Source organism: Podarcis filfolensis (assembly GCF_964270895.1).
Source record: "Podarcis filfolensis genome assembly, chromosome: 2".
NCBI classification, from domain to species: Eukaryota; Metazoa; Chordata; class Lepidosauria; order Squamata; family Lacertidae; genus Podarcis; species Podarcis filfolensis.
This window is the reverse complement of record NC_139605.1, coordinates 66,403,332-66,424,899: the sequence shown is the minus strand read 5'-3', so window position 1 is coordinate 66,424,899 and position 21,568 is coordinate 66,403,332. Positions and strand designations below refer to the sequence as shown.

At 48.0% G+C, this 21,568-nt stretch overlaps 1 protein-coding gene across 3 annotated transcripts in view; it reads right to left on the bottom strand.

Annotated features, from left to right (window-relative positions):
- Nucleotides 1–3,362: 3,362 nt before the first annotated feature.
- Nucleotides 3,363–21,568, bottom strand: part of PITX1 (paired like homeodomain 1) — a 43,110-nt gene continuing 24,904 nt past the window's right edge. The window contains exons 1-3 of one of the 3 annotated variants that reach the window (XM_083600045.1): nucleotides 18,605–19,323; nucleotides 13,115–13,320; nucleotides 3,363–4,255 (exon numbers count right to left, since the gene is read on the bottom strand). In XM_083600045.1, the coding sequence (XP_083456171.1) occupies nucleotides 3,722–4,255; nucleotides 13,115–13,320; nucleotides 18,605–18,770 (906 nt within the window). In that variant the 5' untranslated portion in view covers nucleotides 18,771–19,323 and the 3' untranslated portion in view covers nucleotides 3,363–3,721. Of the gene's footprint in view, nucleotides 4,256–13,114; nucleotides 13,321–18,604; nucleotides 19,324–21,568 lie in introns of those variants that run through there. The other 2 variants (XM_083600044.1, XM_083600046.1) reach the window with 2 other exon arrangements.

The window sequence follows — 21,568 nt, the reverse complement described above, 5'->3', positions numbered from 1 at the left end:
GCTACCACAAATGACGTAGTCACCAAAATAGCCAATTTTTTCATACAGTTGTTGCAGTGAACTAGGTGGTTTTTTTTTAAGAATGCAAAATACACAGCACGTGGGAAAAGCTAGTTTTACCGTAAGATAGTATGCCATGAAACAAACACGCCAGGCTTACGTATGTATAATTAAATAAACCCCCTTTGTTCCAGAAAGGGGGTTTCCTGATGCTCATGTTTACCTAACCTCACAGTTACTGTATAGTCGCAAATTTGACCTTCTTTGACAATTTGATTCTCCTCTACTTTTCAATTCACAATCCAACACATTTACTAGGAAAGCCTAATTGTTTTCAAAAGGGCTTCAAAGTATTCTTAGGCTTGGGATGTTAGTGGCTTTAAGTAACCACTTTCCTAGCAATGCCCTCAGCAACAGTCTCAGTAGTGTTATCCTTCTCTGCATGGCTTTGATATGTAAAAATAAATGAAGCTATAGAGATATATTGGGAGCACTTCAAACCCTATTGAAGAAATCAGCATTATCGTTACTGTTCCTGTGAATGTGTCACTTTACTTTCATCTTGGATAGATTTGGGATCTGTGCAGGAAAGCCAAAGACCTACAGCCACCTTTGCATTTCATGGCTATTTGCCCCCCCCCCTTTATCCCTCCTCCTGGGACGCGGGTGGCGCTGTGGGTTAAACCACAGAGCCTAGGACTTGTCGATCAGAAGGTCGGTGGTTCAAATCCCCGCAACGGGGTGAGCTCCCGTTGCTTGGTCCCTGCTCCTGCCAACCTAGCAGTTCGAAAGCACGTCAAAGTGCAAGTAGATAAATAGGTACCGCTCTGGCGGGAAGGTAAATGGCGTTTCCGTGCGCTGCTCTGGTTTGCCAGAAGCGGCTTAGTCATGCTGGCCACATGACCTGGAAGCTGTACGCCGGCTCCCTTGGCCAATAAAGCAAGATGAGCTCCGCAACCCCAGAGTCGGTCACGACTGGACCTAATGGTCAGGGGTCCCTTTATCTTTACCTTATCCCTCCTCCAGTCCCATCACCCCTCTTTGAATTCATGCTGTGTACATCTCAAGCAACTGAAACTGACACTTAAAAGGGGATTCTAGTCCATAAAAGGTTCTGTCAGGAAAGTGTGTTTAGGATTGCAGCCTAAGAGCAAGCCCCATTGAGCTCAAGTTCTACTCAGAACTTATTTCTGACAAGATTCTTTTGTAATTGTGGCTAAATATTTGCCTGAGTATTGCAAGTTTGCTTTCAGCTGTTTATATTGGGGGTGTCAGAGACTCCAGTTCTGTTCTTGGCCTAAAGTGGAGTATTAAAAACCTACTGTTGTACCGTGCTTTTTCTCCAGTATCCATTTTTTCCATCAAGCTGTTGGAAGTCTATGGGGTATATACCAGGAGTATTGTTAGTTAGGTTGGAAAGGGGAGTGTATCCTCTACTTCTCCCCCTCAGAAAAGGTTCAAGAGAGGGATGGCTGCTGGTCCACAATCTTCTCACTTTTTTCTGGAAAACTGGCCTCGGATTGTTTCAAAGATTTATTTGGCCAGAAAGGTTGACACAAGAAAATGGGATGGCTTTATCAAAACTATGTTCAGCTCTTAATTAACCTGCTGACTGTCTCTACCCAAAACTGCAGGCTTCAGCCAGGAGCTCTAATGCTGGAAACATCTCTTTGGAAATTGTACAGCTTACTTTCTATTAACAAGGAGTAAAAAAAGCCAAACCCAACCCTTTCCATTTTCCAGAAATGGAGGAGCAAAAAGCCCCTCTGTTCCTTTTCTTTCTCTTTCTACTTTCTCCCATGTACCTTCTCTATACATGGGAAAGATCCTGATTTTAAGGGCAAGCCCCATCACTTCAACCAGGAAATCATCTCTTATTGATTTCATTGTAGTTCACTTGAAAGTTAAGTGCACTGTATTTAATATTGTAGCACTGAGATCACAATCTTGGAAACAATATCACTGGAATCTATGCACTAAATATAGGGGACTAATTCAATGGCTTTGAGGCAAATCCCACGGTAAAGTCCACGGGACTCAAATGCAAGTAAATATGTTCAGTGTCAAAGTTATAGTGATACTTGATCAATTTATGCACAGGCCACTCTTTCACTTGGTCTCATAGCATGTTTACATTTTGGGGCTCATTATATAAGAAGACAAAGGAGGAAAAGCCCACCACTACCAGACTGCAGTATTAAATGTAATATTCAAAATATCCTCTGGGATATTTTCTTTAGATTAGTGGATCTAGACATTAATATAGCTAGAAAGGAAGACCGAAAGCATTTGAAGAAGTTTTTTTTATTATTATTATTCCCATGCTCTTAATCTTGGAAAAAAAAAATCACAAAAACATAACTTATAAAACAATATATATACTGCATCCTCCACAACAGCATTATTGAAACATCCAGCGTAACGGTTACCACAGGTGGGAATACACTGGGAAAGAAGTACCTTGTGCATTTTATATTACGTTTCTTTGTCATCTACAGGTAATAAGTATTGACAGAAAGAAGCAACAAATATGTCTGCAGGAAAACTTCATATGCGTTTTTAATGCGTATTAATAGTTAAAGATCATATTTATCATTTTCATAGTCATTTTAAGCATTATCTACATTTACATCATAACACCTTTTTAAGATTTCTTGTTTGGGCTCCTTGCTTTTTGTTCAGAGCTGGAAAAGCAAAGTCACTTTTTCAAACATTTCCCCCAACCACGAGATTACTATACTCCTTTCCTTTTAAGATGCAGTATCGACGTTTCAGGATAGTCCTTTTCCGTATTTTAAACATTTCTGTCCCTAGATTCTCTAGGAGAATTCTTTCTTAATTAAAAAAAAGAGCCATTTAAATAAGGATGAACGATAATTTGATTATCAGGGGTAAGACTTTGCAAAGGGGAAGGGCTGGGGGGGGGGCGTTCTGCAAAGTTCCTTTTTAAAGGGAGGCGATTTAAAGAGGGATGTTGGGGGGGGGGGAGATACTGCCGTCTTGGGAGGGAATAAACGAGAAAGAGGTAGGAACCTTTCCAGCCGCTTAGTGCTCGGCATGGCCGGCTCTCCACCGCTTTCAGCTAAAGAAACAAATCCCCATCGAGAGTCACTCATGCACGTGGAAAGCAACGCCGCCCACCCGACGGCCAAGCGCAGGGAAAGGCGAAAAGATAAACCGACCCTCCCTGAAGTGGTTGACCCTTGTCAGGATGACATTTGCTCCGCTTGAGAGTTCCCATCTTGCCATTGACCCGAAGCCCCGCCCCCTCTCGCCACAGTCCCCGCCCCTTCTCCTTGAAGCGGCCGGAAAAGCAAGCAAAACCCCACCCCGGAAACCACGCCTCTTCCCCCTCCCACCCTCTACCACAAAAAGCCCCGCCCACGACCCGCGCATTTCTTCGCTGGCGCGGTTTCTTTCCCCCCGCCCCTCTCCTCCCCGCCGTATTTCCTCGAATAAAGTGGACGCTTAGAAGAGGAAGTCCTGTGCAAGTTCAAGTAAACACGCATACAAAACCCGCATCATCCAGAGGAGAACGAAATACATTGCAACTCATCCCCGTGTTTCAGGGCCGGGCTGGGGCGTCGTCTGAACCCCCGCCCCTCTCTCCTTCTCTCTCTCCTTTCCCGTCGTCGTCGCCGCCCCGCCGCGCCCTTCCTCCTGCGGGGCTCCCTTGGCGCAGCCGCCGCCGCCGCGGTCCCTGTGCGGAGGCGCCGGCCCGTCAGCTGTTGTACTGGCAGGCGTTGAGGGTGGAGCCGGGGCTCTGCAGGCCGCTGTAGCCGAAGTTCGAGTGCTGCTTGGACTTGAGCCTCAGGCTGGCCAAGCTGGAGTTGCAAGTGTCCCGGTAGACGCTGTAGGGCGAGCCCGGCGGGCCGTAGGGGCAGGCGGGCGACGACATGGCCGTGTTGAGCGACGAGCCGCTCAGGTTATTGAGGCCGGCGTTGGGCACGCCCGGCACGGCCGAGTGGCCCATGGACGACGGCATGCTCATGGAGGGCAGCGTGCTGGGCGCCGAGAACATGGACTGCGCCGACGAGAGCGGGCTCATGGAGTTGAAGAAGGTGAAGCTCTTGGAGGAGAGCGGCGCCGGCGCCAGGCTCTTGGCGTGCCAGTAGTTGGACGGGTAGCCCGCGTACACCTCCTCGTAGGGCTGCATCAGGCCGCTGAACTGCGGCACGTAGCCGCTCTTGCACAGGTCCATCTGCTGGTTGCGCTCCCGCTTCCGCCACTTGGCGCGACGGTTCTTGAACCACACCTGCAAGGGGCGGACAGAGCAGGGCTTAGCAGGGGGCGGCCGAACTCCACCGACGGCCAAAGCCAGGCACGCCTTTCCCCCACGCACCCACGCACCCACCCACACTCGCCAGGGCAGGAGAATCGTCATCTCAGGGTCGTGGGGTAGGGCAAAATATTCCAGCGTGCCAGGAGTTGGACTCAGGGATGCCAACTTGAATAAAATATTGGCGGGGGGGGGGAAGGCAAGTCACACCCCGCATAATTGATCATTGAGCCTGGATAGCTCAGTTGGTCAGAGCGTGGGGCTGATAATGCCAAGGTTGCAACAGTTGCATAGTCCTGCATTGGTCCCTGAGTTTACTATCTGCAAACGGGCGTTTAATGCTCACAACCAGCTCTATGATTCTATGATCACATGAAGTGGCACGCACACGCCATTTGAATTGCAATACCCATCAACAGGGGGGGCTCCCTCAAATATTTTATGAGGGGGCAAAAGGCCCCTAGAAGTTGGCTCCTATGGTTGGACTAGATGACCCTGGGACATAGCTGTCAACGTTTCCCTTTTTTAAAGGGAAATTCCCTTATTCCGAATAGGATTCCTCGCAAGAAAAGGGAAAAGTTGACAGCTATGCCCTGGGATCCCTTCCAGCTCTTACGATTCTGATTTCAATGGCCTTATTTCCCCTGCGCCCCCCCCTTTATTACATGTCACCATTAAGCGGTACAGAAAATAATAATAGCATAGAGGGCTTCAGAGTTGGCTGCCAGCCCTGCTGCCCTAAAGTACGTCTCCCTGTGGCCCCCGCCGCTGCGCGGTCGGAGCCTTTTTAATGGGAAGCGCTCAACAGATGAAACTGAAGGACCCAAGGAGGGTAGCATCAGATTCCAGGGATGGCCAGCTGATGGGTGCGCTTCAAGATGCCGTGGGCGTCCACTTCCCATCATCCCTGGCCTTTGCTGATGCTGGCTGGGGCTGACGGGGGGTAGACAATATCTGGAGGATACGACCCTGGCAACGCCGGAGCTAGATGCGTACTGGCCAGCCCGATGCTTCCGGAAAGCGTCTCCGCTCAACTGAAGCTCGACTAAAGATGCCGTTTAGTTAACAGCTAATATACTATCTCTCCGTTGTGGCATCTTCATGCCAGATTATGGAATCACTTGGTGGAATTTCTGGAGGCCTTGCTAAAATGTAGCAGGATGGATATTTTCTGAAAACTACCGTAGAAGTATTCTGCCAAATGCTTTGCAAGGGTGCAACATGGTTAAAAGTAATAGTTGCTTCTGAGCTATTTAGAAAGGAAAAAAGGGACAACCAAAGTAAAGGGAGAAACACTTCGAGCATGTTCAAAATAGCCTTTCTTTCTCTAAAAGAAGAGCCATCAATGTTCAATAGATTTCTGCTATTTCTTTCTCCTTTAATCCTCCAAATATGAAAGAAATCTATGAGTTATTCTACTAGCTTATTGCACCCAAATGCATTGCTCACCTGATCTAGCAATATAACCCTGGCACTAAAAATAGGTTTGGGGCCACCTCTTAAGTTTATTGAAGTGGATATGGAAACATGAAGTTTATTTATTTTTAACGGTCTTTCATGTGTATGTTGCCTTGATGTTTTATGATACGATAGTGTCAAAACACTGTTTAGAAATTTAAAAAATGGATGGCAGAGGGTGACCGGAATGTTAAAAACACGCAGGATCAGCACATTAAACTGTTTTGTTTTTTTAAATTCACCACTGTATATAGACACCTATGGGCACTGTATATAGACACTTCCATTTTATATAGACACCTACCAGTTTCTCAGCCCAACTTATGCATTTGATAAAAGTAAGCTATTGCCTTTAAAAGGTTGCACAACAATGTCAGCCTTTAAAACAGGTGTGGGGACCTGTGGCCCTCCAGATATTGCTGAATTACAGTTCCCATCATCCCTGACCATTGGCTATGCTGGCTGGGGCTGGTGGCACCCAACAACATCTGAGGGCCTTAGGAGTTCCCTGTCCCGGCTTTAAAAGGGGCCATGGTACTTTTGACCATTTTTTTGCTGCAAGCTAGCATGATTGCTGGTCTGGATTTTTTTAAAAGCTGAACTGTCACTTGCAATATTTCTCATATTCATGCTGCTCCACTCCACTGGGAAAGCTGTTTGTGGATAATCTATTATGCCAGAGAGGTCATTCAGCCTCCCTCCACCTCCACCCCCAGCCCTCCCAAAGGAACAGCTGGAGTTGAAGTCAATTGAGTAGAACCAAGAAGCCAGTAGAGTACAATTTGTTTCTGGGTCTCAGCTAGGGTCCAGTTCCTGTCTCTGGGGAGCAATTATCCTTAAAACTATGGCTGTGAGCCAGTTAAATAACGTTGGCTTTAAGAGGGCTTTTAATTGATTAATCAGCAAATGAATTAAATATAAATAAATATGCCAATTTCCGAAACCTCGGTCTAGGTGCCTTTCTGGGGATACTGAAGAAAATACATTGTCCATCTATTTGTGCCCAGTCTGAACTTATGCCAGATTATAGATTTCCCTTATCAAGTTTTCCTGCTCTCCTTTAAAAAGCCCTGGAGAAAGTTGTCTTAGGAAGAACACACTTCCTCAGAAAGGAATTCTGTATCTGCCACCCCTCTCCCAAGCATGATGTCTTTGAGGTTCCATGCAATAAGACATGTAAGCTGTTTGTGTCCTTGCATAAATCCCTTCCTGCAGACTGCTGCTTTGGACCGGCATCCGATCTCTCTCCTCTCGATGATCTCCAAAATTTCAAACCCTCGCTTCCTTTCTCTGCAGAGAATTAACTACCCTTGACCATACTCTTGTTGTGATCAGGCCCTGGCTATGGCGGCTGGTCTGCTTTGTCCAACGCTAACGCTTTTAACAAAAAGCACACCAAGAACACCCTCCTTACAGATCATAAAAAGTGGGACTGGGCAAGTAGGTTTAAGGTAAACACAGAGCCAACCACCCCCTACATCCTTCGCCTTTCAATGGATGCAGCATCTGCCTTTGCGTTTAATATTCAGAATTTACAGCTTTGCTGCTGGAGAGCAAAAGGAGGCTGGTTGCTCCTGGGGTTTAATGTAAAAAACGGTGAAAGAGGAGGGGGGAGGGATCTGATGCAGATTTGTGGAAAGTGCATCTTTGGGAAATGCTTTGAGTTCCTTTTCATAAAAATCCAGGGCTCAGAGAACAGGAAAAGACACCCAACTCATAACCTGAAGCAGGACACAGCCGGATCTGGTTTAGCGTCCTGTTAAGAGACGGCAGATCTAATGGGGAGGTATGTCTTCCACGTGGTTTCTGCTACAGGTTAAAATATCTTCCCCTCCCTTGGTGGAAAATATCGGCCTCCGGAACTGCCTGTGTTACTGGTGGGTTGTGTGGTCTTTGTACAGGTCCTGGCAAAGGAGAGTCAGGGAAAGCAAGCAGATGTGAGACGACATCCACCTGGCCTCTTAGAAAGTGAGCTCTTCCTTCTAACAGAAACCAGTTTTCCTTAAGTAAGGTCCTTCCAAAAAGTGGAATGGTTGCTGTGTCATTCAAGGGAGCCTTTCAGACTCAGCCACCTACTTCAAAATAATGCATGTAGCTGATGCTCACCAGTGTCTGAGTTCAGGGGCAACAAACTCGAATGCTACATTGAGAGCAGGAAGGCAAATTGTGAGGGGGAAAGGACCAGGGAGGAGGAAGGATCCGGTGTAAATATAAAAGAGGAAACGAAGAAAGGCGACACACTCAAAACCTGTAATTCATTTTTCGGAAGGTGCTTCCAGACAGGAATTTCCTGAAAATGAGGCTAATAGTTTTAATGATGGCTTCTAGACGTTTTAAAGGAAGGTCCTCTTAGCAAATTAAGGGTGGATTGGCAAAACTAGAAGCAGCCTTATAACTCAAATATATATGTATTATCTACAGAAGGCTGAAGGAGGAGAAGAATTGCAATGAATGGGAATGAATCCCCCGAAATTTTTCCACACCAAATGTTCAGCTTGCCCACACGTCTATTATTATTTATTTATTGATTTATCTACCTCTTACTTGCCAAAGTGGCTTCTGAGCTGTTTACAAGTATAAGCGCAATCACAAAATTTACTTGGGAGGAAACCTGATTTTTCTGGCTGCCCCTGAAAGGTTAAAAGCGGCATCTGCAAGCGACGTTTTTATTGGTTTGTTTTGTTCAGGTCTCAGTGATTTACGAAGGCCAAAGTGGGATTTCCGAAAACGGCCTTTCTTTTAGATTTGGACAGAAGTAAGGACGGGGCGATTCCGGCCGGATGAAGTCCTACAAACGGGGCTAGGTCCTAGAGTTTGAGGCTACAGTCTTACATCTCGCTTAGGGGGAAATTGAGCCCGTGGGGAGTGACACGCCTTGGCAAGAATATAGGAAGGTGTCCCTCGCCTTCCAGTGATCCTCAGGTGATCCACTTCGGCAGGATCGCGCCAAAACTAGACTAAACGCATTCCTGCAAAAATGCAGCATATTCCCCGATCCTGTTCATGCTTTTTTTCAGACACACGTCCCATTGACCTCAGGGATACTTCCTCTCAAGTCACTGAGCCTCGGGGTTACTGCTTAAATTTCAATCAATGCAAAAACGACCCATAGCCCCTTTTTTTGCTTGTCACAAGAAGGGCTGCCATTTCGCGCGCAGTTCCCGGGGATTAAGCCGGGATTCACTTTTGAGGAGACAGAGCTTGCCTAATTGCATTTTCTGAAATAAATATCAAACCTCTGCGGATTTCCCAGTTCTAATAGCCCGATCCCTAAGCCGGTTAAGCGCCCGTTTATTTATTTATTTGAAAATAAATTAGCGGGGCTTCCTTTGCAAGGGCCACTTGGGGACAGAATATCAGCCTAACAGGGCGATTTAAGCAGACTGAGGAGGAGGTGGCTGAGATCCCATGCAGGCGTGACTTGAGAGTCACTCTGGACTTGGTGTGATTTACCCCCGAGTAAAAGTGCATCGGATCCGGCTTCACCGCGGTTTCAAAAACCCCAGTACTCCAAGCTGACCTCCATCGAAGAAAACAGTTCCCTTAACGTTTTCCCGAGCTGAGTTTACGCATATATTCCCCGATCGCTTCTCCTGCCCCACTGCGGTATACAAGCCCCTTTGGGGTGGTCGCCAGCTGGAGCCCGTGATGACGCGGTTTTAAGAGGATGCAACGCATAACCATTGAACTGAATGGGCGTCTTGACATTCGCTTCCGCCCACTGTAGTTATGTCGCAAACTAACCTCAGCGGGGATTAAACGCACCCGCAGCTTTGGCGCTAGGAGGATTCATTCTCCCTACAGTGTAAGGAAGTATCCTGGGCTCATAAATGGGGGGGGGGGGGTAGGGGGTGGAAGAGGAGAAACAGAGAAAGAAAAGAGGGCGGAGAGAGAACCTCCAAAAAAGTCCAATAAACTAAAAATCCAAAGTTAAAAACAAGCAAAGAGAAAGTCTAATAAAATACTAATCCTCTCCCTACGGCAAGATATTTTTTCCTACCGGTTGGGGCAGGAAAAACTTTTAAAACAAACAAACAAACAAACAAACAAACAAACAAACAAACAGAAACAGCCTCTTCAGTTGTAGACAAGAGAGGCGTAAGAGAACATCTCTGTACTGATTTAGGACTATAATGATTTGTTGACTTGGGAGCCCAATGCAACTGGCCCTGGTAGCCGAGTTTACTCGGCGGATCCTGTCCGTGCTGCGCTAGAGATTCCGACCTACGCACAGACTTGGAAGTCGCGGGTCCTTTGATTTCAACGAAATCTCTTGAAGCGAAAGTGTGCTTTGGGGTGTGTTAGAGCTACAAGTTAGGAAAGATATTAATAATCAATATATCCTCTCCTGCCACCCTCAACATTCCCACACCCACAAGGCCCAGGCCATATAAAGTCAACACCAATGGGATTGTTACTCCGATCCCGAACACTGAATTTGTAGTTTCTTTAATTCCAGGGGAACTTAGCGTTTTAGGGCCACGCGCTTGAAATGAACTCTCGCCGAAAGCGGGTCGGGCACAGTCAGGGAGACGGAGCCATCCGCTTAAAAAAACCAGTTTTGTGAATCAGGCTGTTGGCGTTCAAACAATATGTACACGAATATAAGGAAGGGGTGGCCAAAACAAAGCGAAACAAAACAAACCGCACAGGAAATGGGGCCTTTTATATATGGTTCCCTGCTGGTTTTAGGGATTTTGCACAGCTCTCTCTAACACACACAGAGCACCCTCAGCGCAACATATCAAATGGCATTTCATTTCACCGGGATTTATTTTCACGCAGTGGGCACGATCCAGCAACAAACCCTAACTATGTTTAACTGAGAAGTCCAAATGAGCGCTATGTAATTCCCCCTCGCGGATTATGTTTCCTGGGGAGAGTTAAGCAGGTCTAGGCCGCTGAATTCAATGTGACCTTCCAGGCCAAAGCAGGGCATCGTTGCTTGGAATTAAGTCTCCGCGAGCTCAGGTGAACCTGAACCCACAGCAATGCACCTTTCTGAAGTGCTTATTTTGGGCTGGATCGTGTCCAGTGTTCTCCTCCAGGGCACTCCAGGGCACTCCAGGACAAGCCTCTTAATTTATTTTAAATCTCCGCGTTCTGCAGTAATTTAAGTACAGCGCGCAAATGCCACGTTCTGTCCAGCCAGCGCCATTCACAATGCCCAGCACGTGCAAACGAGCGCGGCCCTTGCCTTCTCCTACATTAGCTAAAGGCGCGGTGTGGTCGCTCCCCTACGTAGAATGCGTAGACGCCACAATGTGGGCCGGCGCTATACAGAGGGCTAAAGAAACGAGGCATTTCAGATGGTGTCTCCTATTCTTTCCCGCCTCCGGTTTGTTTAAATATACTTAAACTTAGAGCTGAAGTGCAGGGTTCTGTCCTGGACGTGTCTCCCGGTCTCACTGACCAAGTTAGCTGCCGTCTACCATCTAAGGAAATGCGCCAAGGAAACGCCGCGTAAGCGAAGCACCACCCAGTGAAAGATGCCTGGGCCAAGACTCCCCTGGGGGAAAAAAGAAACCCACAAGTTCCTCACTTTTAGATCAGACGACACAATTGTTTTTGTTTTGTTTTGAAAGATCCCTTCCTGGCCCCACGAAAAAGAGCGCATTCATAAAGACTTTCTACCCGGATGCCTGGGCTCCCTCTCTCTCTCCCCCAGCAATCGCCCGAAGAGAAAATAGATTTCCTGCTTGGTATTAAATGGCTGCATTTAATTAATGCAGGAGAGAACAGTAAATTCTGAAAGATGGCTCTCCTGGCCAAGACCCGCTTTTCCCATGCTACGGAAAAGGACAATGATCTGGGGCGGTCTCAATGATCTCAAGATTATTATTTGTTTACGGCCCAATCCTGGGCATGTTTACTCGGTTGTGCTTGCTCCTTAACGTTCGTAGGATTGCGCCTTCAGCAGTGCAATGGAGCAGTGATTTTGTTTTAAATAAAGCCTCGCCCGCGTTTCTGGAGGCCTGTCTCCCTAGCGGCTTTAAAGGGCCAACGACGTGCCAGGAAGGGCGCCTTTCCACTGCCGCCTTCTCCACCCCTGGGCCCGGGAGGCCCCAGACGCCTCGGAAGGGCTCGGAGCTGCTTGGATCCTGCACTCTGCGGATCCTGATTTTCTGAGGGAAATCACCTCTGATGCTCCTCCAGGGAACTGGCTCCAGCCCTGTGGTCGCGGCCTAAACTCGCCCCGGGATTTCCCCTCCGCCGGGAGCCCGACGCGCAGTTTGTTGCGCGTGGATTCTTTGGTCCTCAGGCCCCCAAGTGAGGCCCGATCCCTCACCTCGTTTACTGTGCGCCATGCACGTTTTCACTGGGTTTTACTCCCCAAATCGCAGCCTCCCAGACCCCCACAACCCTTGGCGTATAGGGTGCTTCCTCGGATTTCCTAAAGCAGGCTTGGAGCTGGAGCTTAGCCGAGTCCACTCAGAAGTAAATCCCGTTTGGTTTCTTACTCCCGAGTAAAGCTGAGGCCGCCTTCGTGCGAGCCCGTTGCTTGGGAGTAAGCAGCGAGGCGCGCGTCTAAGGAGTGAGTTGCGCGGCTCCTACACGACATTCGAGGGGGACTTTCTCCTCCATGCAACCCAATTCTGTTTATTCTGAAGCAAGTCTCGCTGTCCTCGGTGGGACTTCCTTCCGAGCAAGTGGGAATATAGGGCTGCAAAATTACCTTGGTTAAGGAGATGGCAAGCACAGAGCAGGTCAGGCCCAGCTCAGCCTTGTTTACCTGCATGGAATTATGCATTTTGCTGCCTTTAGTAAGTAAAGCTGATTCCCCCATTCCTGAAATACTTTCTTTTTTTTCGCTACGAAGGAGCTAATTCTAATTACAAACTATAGGGCTTCCCTTCTCTTTCTGTAGATCTTCCTAGCATAAAGTGAAATCGACCAGAGATGGCTTAGGATCTGTAAAAACAAAGCACCCTTGGACAGCCCCACCAGCGCCAGATCCCTCTGTTCTCTTCCTCATCTTCCAACAACGGACGCTTCCTTTTAACCGCCTCCTGCCCCAATGGCTCCCTCTCCTCGGATTTCACCTGGGACTCCTCTATTTGGTAGACCGGTTTCTAAATAAGGCTCAAGACTGCGCTCCTCTCCGCACAGGCACACCTACCCGGGAGGAGAAGGCCGTGCTTACTTGGAAGTCCGTCCCCTGGGACGCGCACATGGGGGGGGGGGCTTACTTCCGAGAAAAGCTGTTTCTCAACCTGGGCTCCATCCGCGCCCGGCCAAGAGGCGGGAGGGCCCAGGGGAGTTGGCGACGGGCTCTTACGGGCTGCCTCGGAGTTGTCTTCAGGCAAGCCTAGGAAGTGGTGGGGTTGGTTAACCCTGGGAGGCGAGCGCCCGAGGAGAGCGCAGAGCGTGGCTCACCCTGACTCGGGGCTCCGTGAGGTTGGTCCACACCGCGATCTCCTCCCTCATGCTCATGTCCGGGTATCGGTTCCTCTGGAAAGTGGCCTCCAGCTCCTGCAGCTGCTGGCTGGTGAAGTGCGTCCTTTGCCGCCTCTGCTTCTTCTTCTTCGCCGGGTCATCCACGTTCCCGTCGTCGCTTTTCTGCACGCCGCTTCGCTCCTTTTCTGCAAAGGCAAAGGGCCGGGCATAAGGAGGCGAAATAAAGAATTACAATTAGAAAGGGTTGGGGGGGGATAAAAATGTCCAAACTGCTTCTCCTAACTCCCCAGCCCAAGTCAGCGCCACCAAACTCTCCTTCGGAAAGGAATCTGAATGAGGTCTGGATTTGTGGCCCAAATCTTCCTCAAATGCATCTTTGCACAGCACAGCAGCGAGAGCTCCTGGACTGGAACCATCGCGTCTGTTTTAGAAAGCCTCATCAAACACAACCCAGAACCAAGGATTTCCATTACAAAAGCAAAGGCCAATCAAGCCCGGATCCTGACCTAGTCTTCCTTTTACGCAAATGACAACAGATTTTTTTTGTTTTTGTTTTCATAATGGACTTTAAGAGATTCAAGGTGGGGGAAACATTTCTTTAAAAGGCGTGGGAAACTTTTACAAGCCATTTCTTTATGCACTTTTTAAAAGTCTCTAAAAACAATGAAGAATTCACATCGATTTTGTTGTTGTTGTTTTTGGATATTTTCCTAGCAGGCACCAGGACACAAAATATACTCCCCACAAGGGGAAAGTTTGAATTTACTTAACCCGAAAACGAAGCCTTTCACACAACTGGATTAAATTTCTACTTTGGGCATTTGGATTCTGACAGTCAAATGATTTTTCAGTTAGGTAAAATTTAGAGCCTTATTTTTTTATGGTTCCTTAAATAAAGGAAAACAACAACAGCAAAAACAAAACACATTTGATCCCACCTACACCTTTCAAAAATGGAAATTATATGGATTATTTTCAGTTTCGAAGTGCACACACAATTTAAGGCAAAACATAATACCTGCTAGTTAGTTACAATACAGCATGTACAACTGGTACAAGCTTTTATTGGCACATTACATCAAGACCGGGGCTTCACTCTACGACCCTCTGAAGTCAATGAAGGAAGACTTCGAGGGCAAGAGCTCCATTGACTTCAACGGGCAAAATTTAATCATATTCTGAACTCTGCCTGACATCCATAGGACTTTCAAGATGTCATAGGTATGCGCCCTGGAGTGCAAGTATCCTCGCCTTCAATTGACTCGCTTCCGAATAAATACGCACAGGATCGTGCTGCCTGGGCAGCGATTAAATATATTGCCCTTTGCTGGTTCGATGTCTCCATATTTTTATTCCTGCTTAATAATATTAGTATATCTACTTAAATTATACAACGTTCATTTTATAGCAATGCATTCTACAATGGGGCGAGGGGCGGCGGCGGCGGAGAAATCTTATGGCTTCTTACTTCTTTAAAAGCAATATAAGAGGAAATACCTAGGCAGGTCAATTTGATTTCAGTGAATTTCGTGGTTCACCGGAACTACGGTGCTAACATATTAATGTAGTAGAAACATATTTCAGACCGGCAAACTTTTTCTATCATGCAGCACGATCCTCTACTTGTTTACTCAAGAGAAAATCCCAGAGTCCTATTGGGACTTGCTCCCAAGGGGTTGCCTCCTAAGGTGATGCTTTGAGATCACTAATCATTTCGTCTTAACTGAAGCTATTCAGCTTGCAATCCCTGGCAGCAAATATTAACCACTGAACCCAGCGGCACTTTCTTCCGAGTAGAAACGTTTAGGGTTGGGTTACCAGTGGTCTGTTTTTCTGCATCGATATATTCGTTCCTTATTGCAGAGCCACTCCAATTTTACGGGCCTGCAAACCGGTTTTTAAGCTCATATTTTACGAAGTATTTTATCAATAGCAATAGACACGTGTGTTAACCGATGATGATGCGTTGCGCGTGTCTATCGTAGTATGCAAACAGGAGTCCATATGCAAATCTTTTCAGGTGGGATTATGTGTACTCCACACATAATCGACTATGCAAACGAAGCAAATATTATGAAAACCACCCATTTTACTCGACAACGCTTTTTAAAAAAGTAACATCCTCAAAATAATTGCAGTAAGTTTTAAAACAAAGGGACTATGGATCTCAGCCATAGGCTGTTGTGTGTGTGTGCAGAACGAGAACGATTTTGTTCTCACGTACATAAAACTTTGCTTTTTTTTTTAAACAAGCTGATGTATAACAACATTATTTGAAGTCCCAGTGCTATGGCATTGACTTAGGATCGTTACCTTCTAATTTCTCTATGTACTGAAACGCACAAATTGTAATTGAATCCGTGCGTAAATATATGTACAACACATCAGTGTTTATGTAATTAACAAACCAAACCAAACCATAGCACAGGATCCATCAAACAGCCACCTCTTTCCTCCCATTGATTTCAAAGGTGAGATTAAAGCATACACTTTAATCAGTGGGATGTAGGGGGCTTCAGAATCTCTCACACACACTTTGTTTGGATCGGGAACTATGTGCCATTCTATAGAGCGAGAAGAATTCCGTGTGCTCCTATCAGTGTGTGTAAGGCACGCACAGCACACATACAAACACGCGCACGCATACACCTCAAGGACTCACGCGAACAAGAGCGAATGCGCTTTAATTCGCATCTGGAATGTTTATCCTAAATCCAAGGCTTAGTACTGAATTAATTTCCTTGAAATTTATTTCCTTGAAACGTCGTTTCATGTACCGGGCAGTGAGGATCTGAAAACCCTAAATAAACGAGCTCTACTCCTGCAAAGATACAACCACCCTCAATTCCCTTTAAGTCACCGATTAATGCCTATCCCCCGCTCTGGCTGTGCTTAAAATGACTCCTACGTTCATCTGGGAGCTCTGAAAGCAAAGAGGCGAGTTCAAACGGTTACACGGTTCCAACCCCAAAGTGGTAAATGACCTTATTGCAGCCTGTGATAGCCCTCTTTCCAGTAAGCGGTTTGCAAAGCAAACAAGGCCTGGAATGCGCTCGCCTCGTTAAAAGTTTCCTTGGTGGTGTCCAAGCCAGAAACCCATCGCTACCCAGATCCCACCCACTCCAGCCCCGGCTGGGCTCCTCCAGCTCGCCATCCCTGGAAAGAGGGTCCGGCTGGCTAGCAGCACAGAGAGAAGATTTGGGACGCCTCTTCGAATTGGTAGAGGGCAGGAGAGCTGCCTCTGACACACACACACACACACACACACACACACACACACACACACACACAATATATATATATATATATATATATATATATATATATATATATATATATAAACATATAAATTATATACATATAAATCTTTGGAAGCGCCATCCATCAAGGCGATTGAGATCTTGGCCTTTGATTTATCCCTCTTGCCCGTTTCATTACAGGGGAAAAAAAGGGGGGTCTGCCTTCTCCAACGGGCCTCTGATACAGTTTCAAATCATAACACACATTAGGCTTAATTGGTCTTAGCACATTTTTCCACTTAGAAGAAGTGAGAGGTACTTTGTGTCTTGGCGTGGACTAGCTCGGGCCCTGCTCGCTGAACCGCTTCGGGATTTATGAGCCACAGTTTAGGGGGACAACGACCACTGGGAAAGGTCCCCCCTCCTCTTTCCCACAGCTCCCTCTCCCCGCATCAAGACACATCGACCTTTCAGCCTAGGCCCGGCCGCTTTCAAACTGCCTTTGGAAAAGAAAAAGGGGAAAGGAGGTTTCTTTCTTTATTCCTTGACTTGGATTCAAGGCGCCTCCATCGCGCTGGAGCTGCTAAAACCGAAGCTCCCTATTATTTTAAGACCTCGTCAAAGCGCCCAGAATCATCGATTTCCGTGGGGAAATCTAAAGGCAGTAATGACCATTCCCAGCCCTGTTTTTTTTACTGCTTTTGATACACAAATTAGGTTTGTTTTAAGTTATCCTGCTTTTCTTGATCCATTTTCCTTTGTCTAAGGAGCTTATGCAGTGTATATGCGTTCTCGGTATATCTATATTGTGTAGATGGCTGCGCGTGTGTCTTACAGATCCGTATGCCGAAAGTTACAACTGTCTATGTAAAGGAAAACGCACGGGGCGGGGGGAGGTTGTTCGAGAGTTATAAAAAGATACTTAAATTTAAATGAAGCCAATATATGTATTGCCCTGAAAAACGAGGCTGCGATCGTGTGCACACTTAAGCAGAAAGAAGTGTGGCACAATGAACCTTGATCGCAAGTAGATTTGTATAAAATTGGGCTGCAAGTCCCAAAGGTTTCAGTAGATCTCCCTTCCAAGGGTGCACGCAGTATCCCGGCCATAACCTCTTCCTGTGCTCTTTTAAGCTTCCAACCCTCCCCATTCACTTCCAGGTTACAATCTGTCATCGAGGCCTCTAATCGTGGTTTAAGTTACCCGAGATCTTAACCACAGAGCTCTGGAAATTAAATGGCAAGGCAAGGAATAGGGCCGTATGTACCGACTTGAGGGACACGGCCTGGGTGTCTGTGACTCTGTTTTGTGTTGAAATAAAAGATAACCTTTTCAGCGGAGGGGCCTTATTATATGCGGGACATCCGCCAGAATTGAAACAGGCAGACAGTTTGGAGGGGGGAGAAAAAGAAATCCGAAAGTCTCCTTAAAATAACTTTAAGCATTAACTTTAAGGCTGCGATTATACCACGCACGTTTACCTGCGAGTGAGTTTCAGTATAAGCATCTACACACACACACACACACACACACACACACAGTTAGAGGGAGGGAGGGAGGGAGGGAGAGAGAGAGAGAGAGAGAGAGAGAGAGAGAGAGGGAGGGAGGGAGGGAGAGAGAGAGAGAGAAAGAACCACACACCCGTCCACTTATTTTGGCATCTTCTAAAAATGATTTTTCCCTTTACGAAGATATATTGTAACACAATCCAAGTTTTACGTGATGGGCAGCCTATGGAATAATATAGATTCTGAATGTCTGGATTTCTCAGTCTTTCTCTCGTGTACTCCTACCCTTCACCCCCTCCTGATTTTTGATGGGTGCTTCCCCATTTTGACAGAGGGAGATATTTTTACATGTTGTACGGTTTCCAGGATGGAAAATAAACCCATCAGAGCTGACATGCTTTCAGAAGCATTCTACAAAAACCGCAATCGGAATGACAGCTCTCAAATAAATTTATAGCACCTAAATTTATGTGCGTGTGCAACGCCAATATTTCGCTTGGATGTGGAGAGCAATATACGACTATATGTTAGAAAGTTTTAATCCCTCCGCGCCTCTTTCCCTCTCGGTGATTAACATAGTTCTGCATTCACCTATTTGGTTAAAAGACAAAAGTCCTCCGGTGTATATTCCCTTGGTAAGGAAAGCAGGCATTTGCCCTCTTTTCTTACGTGACGCAAACAACCCCAAGAACGACGCCACTCGCAGGACGTCAGCCCTTACCTGGGACTTCGGTGTCGGACGATTCGCTGGCGGAATTCTCGATCGCTTCCCTGGCCTCGGACGATCTCTGCAAATGGAAGCTGGAAGCCATGTCGTGGGGCGCCTGGGGAGCTCTCAAGCCGTCGGGAACCCTTTCCAAATTCATCCCACCTTTAAAGGAATCCATAGCAAGAAGAAGACTCAGTTGTGCCCGCCTGTGCCTTCGGGGAGGCGCGCGCGCTGCTTTCCCAAGACAGGGCGAGGGTTATTCCACCGCGGTTGCAAAAGGAGAAGTCTGCTTTTGGGTTTTGCTCTGATTTTGACGGGTTAAATCCACTCGGCTCCGGGCTGGGCTTGGCTCGCTGCGGGACAGGCGGCGCCAAGCCTCGACGGGCTCTGGCTGCATATGCGGGGCAGTGGCAGCAGCCCCCCGCGCCAGCCAGCCCCTTCGATGGAGAGCAGGGGGGCCGAGCACAGCAGCAGCAGCAGCAGAGCGCAGTGGCGCGAGGTGGCCGCTGGCGAGCGAGGGAGCTCCGAGTGCGCTGCCCGCACCCGTAGGTCTGTAAACTGTCTCGTAGCTCCTCCCTCGCCGAGGTTCGAGACCTCCCCGTCCCTCCTCGCGCTGAGATGCCTTCCCTTCCACGCTGGGGCGGCCTCAAGGGAGCTGCCTGCGAGCCGGCGGCCCAGGCGAGCGCTCTCGGGGGCTGGCGGCGGGGCGCATTTCTTAAAGAGACCGCGCCGGGGAAGGAGCGCTCTCGCCTCTCTCCCGGGTGGTTTGGCGCTGCTCTCGCTCTCTTGCCTCGCCTCCCCTCGCTTGGCTTTAAAAGAACCGAGGCCCCGGAGCAGCCTGGAGCCAATCAGGTGGCTCCTCTTGCCTCTCCATCAGCGCCTGCCTCCTGCCAGGATTTATGGCGCAAGCCAAGGTCCCATTCCAGCCAAAGGGGACCTTCTGGCATTGACATCACCGGAGGGGGGGAGGAGGAGGAGGAGAGGGGCTGGGAAAAGGTAGATCGCCCCCACCCCACCCCCTCCAGTCTCCTCCAGGGAACGGTCATAGCTTTTAACCACATCCTACTGGAATCCACGAAGCCTCCCACCCCACTTCAGTGGCATCATACGGCGCCCGCTGTTTGGTTGCCAGTGCGCATGCTCCACTTCAAAGGGGATTAGTTCCTTCCTAAGAACTCCTGTCCCAATTTACCTGTAAACGAGGCTGGTTGGAGACCGAGAGGCTGAGCCGCCAGTAAACCGGCCATAGGGTCGGCTTGTGCGGCTTTTTTGGGGAGGCGGCGGCGGGGATGGGATAGTCCAAATTGATCCTTAAGGCTTCCTTCCCCAAACCTGGGAGTGAGCCCTTCTGAAGACAAAAGGGTTTGCTGCTGAGCAAACCGGCACAGGATTGCTGATAAAAAAGTGGGGGCATGGGATGAGCTCCCAACACCATTTCGATGCTCACGTGCGGATTTGCCCGGGATTATCATGTCTCACCTTCCCAATAGAACTTTCTGTGCCAATAGGATTGCTCAAGCCTAAACGACTTTTAGGCACAGGACATCAGCCGCAAAAAACAGCCGGGGGTGTGTAGTTCTTTCGGATTAAATCGCGTTGTGCAAAACGGGTGTGCTGTTGCTTAGGGCTCGTGGTGTAAGGTCAAAGGGGGGGGGGGAGCACGAGAACGAATTCAGCCGAGTTGCTCTGGTTTCGGATAGGGTGGTGGCATGATGTTCTAACTTCTTCTACGGGTTCGGAGGTCCCTCCGCGCCCCTCCATAAATTTAAGAGCGACAGAGAACATATTTCACCCCTGGATATAAATCCCCATCAACAGATTTTAAAGAAAAAGCAAATTAAAGTATTCGTTAAGACCCCCACCAATTTGCAGGATAAAGCACCCCAGCCAAACACTCTCTCTGGGACTGATATACAGTGGTACCTCTGGTTACGTACTGAATTCGCTCCGGAGGTCCGTTCTTAACCTGAAACTGTTCTTAACCTGAAGCACCACTTTAGCTAATGGGGCCTCCTGCTGCTGCCGCGCCACAGGAGCACGATTTCTGTTCCCATCCTGAAGCAAAATTGTTAACCCGAGGTACTATTTCTGAGTTAGCGGAGTCTGTAACCTGAAGCGCATGTAACCCGAGGTACCACTGTAATGATGGCGTGGAAACGTTGAACATAGGAAAGTTCTCAGTTTGTTACATATTATCTTTAAATATATCAGTGAAAGAACTTGCCTAGCTGCCTGTAAACTGGCGACCGGGGAGCGCAGTCGGGAAATAATTTGTTTTCATGGGGCAAGAAAGGCGACGCCTTTTCCCCCTGGCCATTTCTGGAGCCTTTGGGCTGAAGGTGTAAGAATCCATGCCCCAGCCCCCCCCCCCCCGCCGCCTAGCCCGCATTGCCGTGAGGCTGAATAAGAATCTGCCCAATTGTTATTCTTGAAGGCCAGCCGGAAATTTCCTTAATGCGGGAAGTGGATTTATTTGGTTAAAAAGAGAGGCTTTTCTGGCGGGATCCTACCAACACCTGCCTGGGTAAGCTGCGGTGCCCCCAGTGTTGCTGAACTGAGCGATGGACTCATTTCTGAGACCCTTTGATCTCTTTAAAAAGTAGAGCCTTTGGGGAGTTTTCCCTCGCGAGGCGAAAACAGTACCGCTTGAGGATGCAGCCTTTGCATTCCGTGGGAATGTCTCCCGACCTTCCCGTAGCATTTGGATCGCAGCCCACGTGAACTGAAATTCTCGTTCTTCAAGTCAACCGGGAGGCCCATTAGAGATTGCCACAACGCGCGAGGCTCTCATTCCATGCAACTTCGGGAGGACTACTTGGGAAACTGGTTGTGGATTACAGTTTGGAATAATAATCCCTTTTGCTCCTGTGGTTTAAAACTCTCCTCTCGGTTGCCTTAAAACTGGCCTCCTAATCTCGTCCCATTTTGGAGCCCAGTGCCACTTTTGGGGCAGGTTGGATGATGATGGGAAGGTCG